A 1088-nucleotide genomic window follows, 5' to 3' on the forward strand; every position below is an offset into this window, starting at 1 on the left:
AGATTCAAATCATGAAGAGATCATTCAATTCAATGGATTCTTATCTCTATTGGCTGGAATGACTTCAACCAACAATTGCTTCGTTTATCCTTATCCTATTACTGCCTCTTCTACTGACTTTGATGATCCTAGTCGTGCTATTGATTGGAATAATAATTGGTCTATGTATCCAAAAAGTGTTCCAGGTTCAATGATGTTTGATTTCTCTGGTTCTTCTATTCCACTCATCAATTCTTATCGAATGAAGTTGTCTGGTCAGGGTTTTAAAGTATTCACTCTAGAAGGAGCCATCTCCACTACTTCAACATGGGTAACATTGAATTCTAAAGCCATTAACACAGATAGTGGATGGAATCAGTGGAATGTAGTGAATCCATCACAGTATCCATTGTTGAAGTTCACTGTTCAATCATCTGGTGGACTATATGAAATGCAGTTTCTTATCTGTAATCGTCTTTCTCAAGCGATCGATTATCCTGAGACACAGTATTCGTTTTTTTGTTACTATGAACAAGTCAACATTGCTCCCATTTCAATTGATTTCTTTGGTTGTTCAATCTCACCTGCTCTTCCTGATGGAATGAGTATTGATCCCAACACTTGTATTATTTCTGGAACATCGACTGTTGCATCTCCGATGACTTCCTATCATGTAACAGCTCAAAAAGGAATAACTCAGATTCAAACATCCATCAGTATTGCTTTCACCGAATGTACTGGTGCCTATTACAAGATTGTTCGAACTTACAAGACTAGTCCTCAGGACGAGTATTTCCGAATTCGTGATTTATCCAATGATGACATTCTTTTTGAGGTTCAATCTGGTCATTCACATCCTACCAATACTGATTGGACATATTATCTCTGTATCAATGTTGATCGATTTGATGTTTCATTCTATTCCACTTCTACCTATTGGTCATCTGGCTCCTATTTCTATTTGTATCACATGTTGCCTGAAGGAGAAGAGGAGATGGTTGTGAAAGGACGATATGATGCAAATCAAGGTAATACTCATATCCATTATGTTCGTCGTCCTTCTATCAATCATTCAGAACAGTGGTATTATAAGATGGGTGAAGTGCCTA

The 1088-nt window shown here is 37.2% G+C and overlaps 1 protein-coding gene across 1 annotated transcript; it reads left to right on the top strand.

The window, feature by feature from the left end:
- Positions 1-58: 58 nt before the first annotated feature.
- On the top strand, positions 59-1088 carry JH06_5655 (phospholipase C domain-containing protein; the record flags this gene model as incomplete). The annotated part of the gene is made up of 1 exon (XM_014669183.1): positions 59-1088. A coding segment is annotated over one exon (1030 nt), but the record flags the coding sequence as incomplete, so codon positions are not given.

The sequence above is a fragment of the Blastocystis sp. subtype 4 genome (assembly GCF_000743755.1).
Source record: "Blastocystis sp. subtype 4 strain WR1 chromosome Unknown seqid_0960, whole genome shotgun sequence".
Classification (NCBI taxonomy): Eukaryota; class Bigyra; order Opalinata; family Blastocystidae; genus Blastocystis; species Blastocystis sp. subtype 4.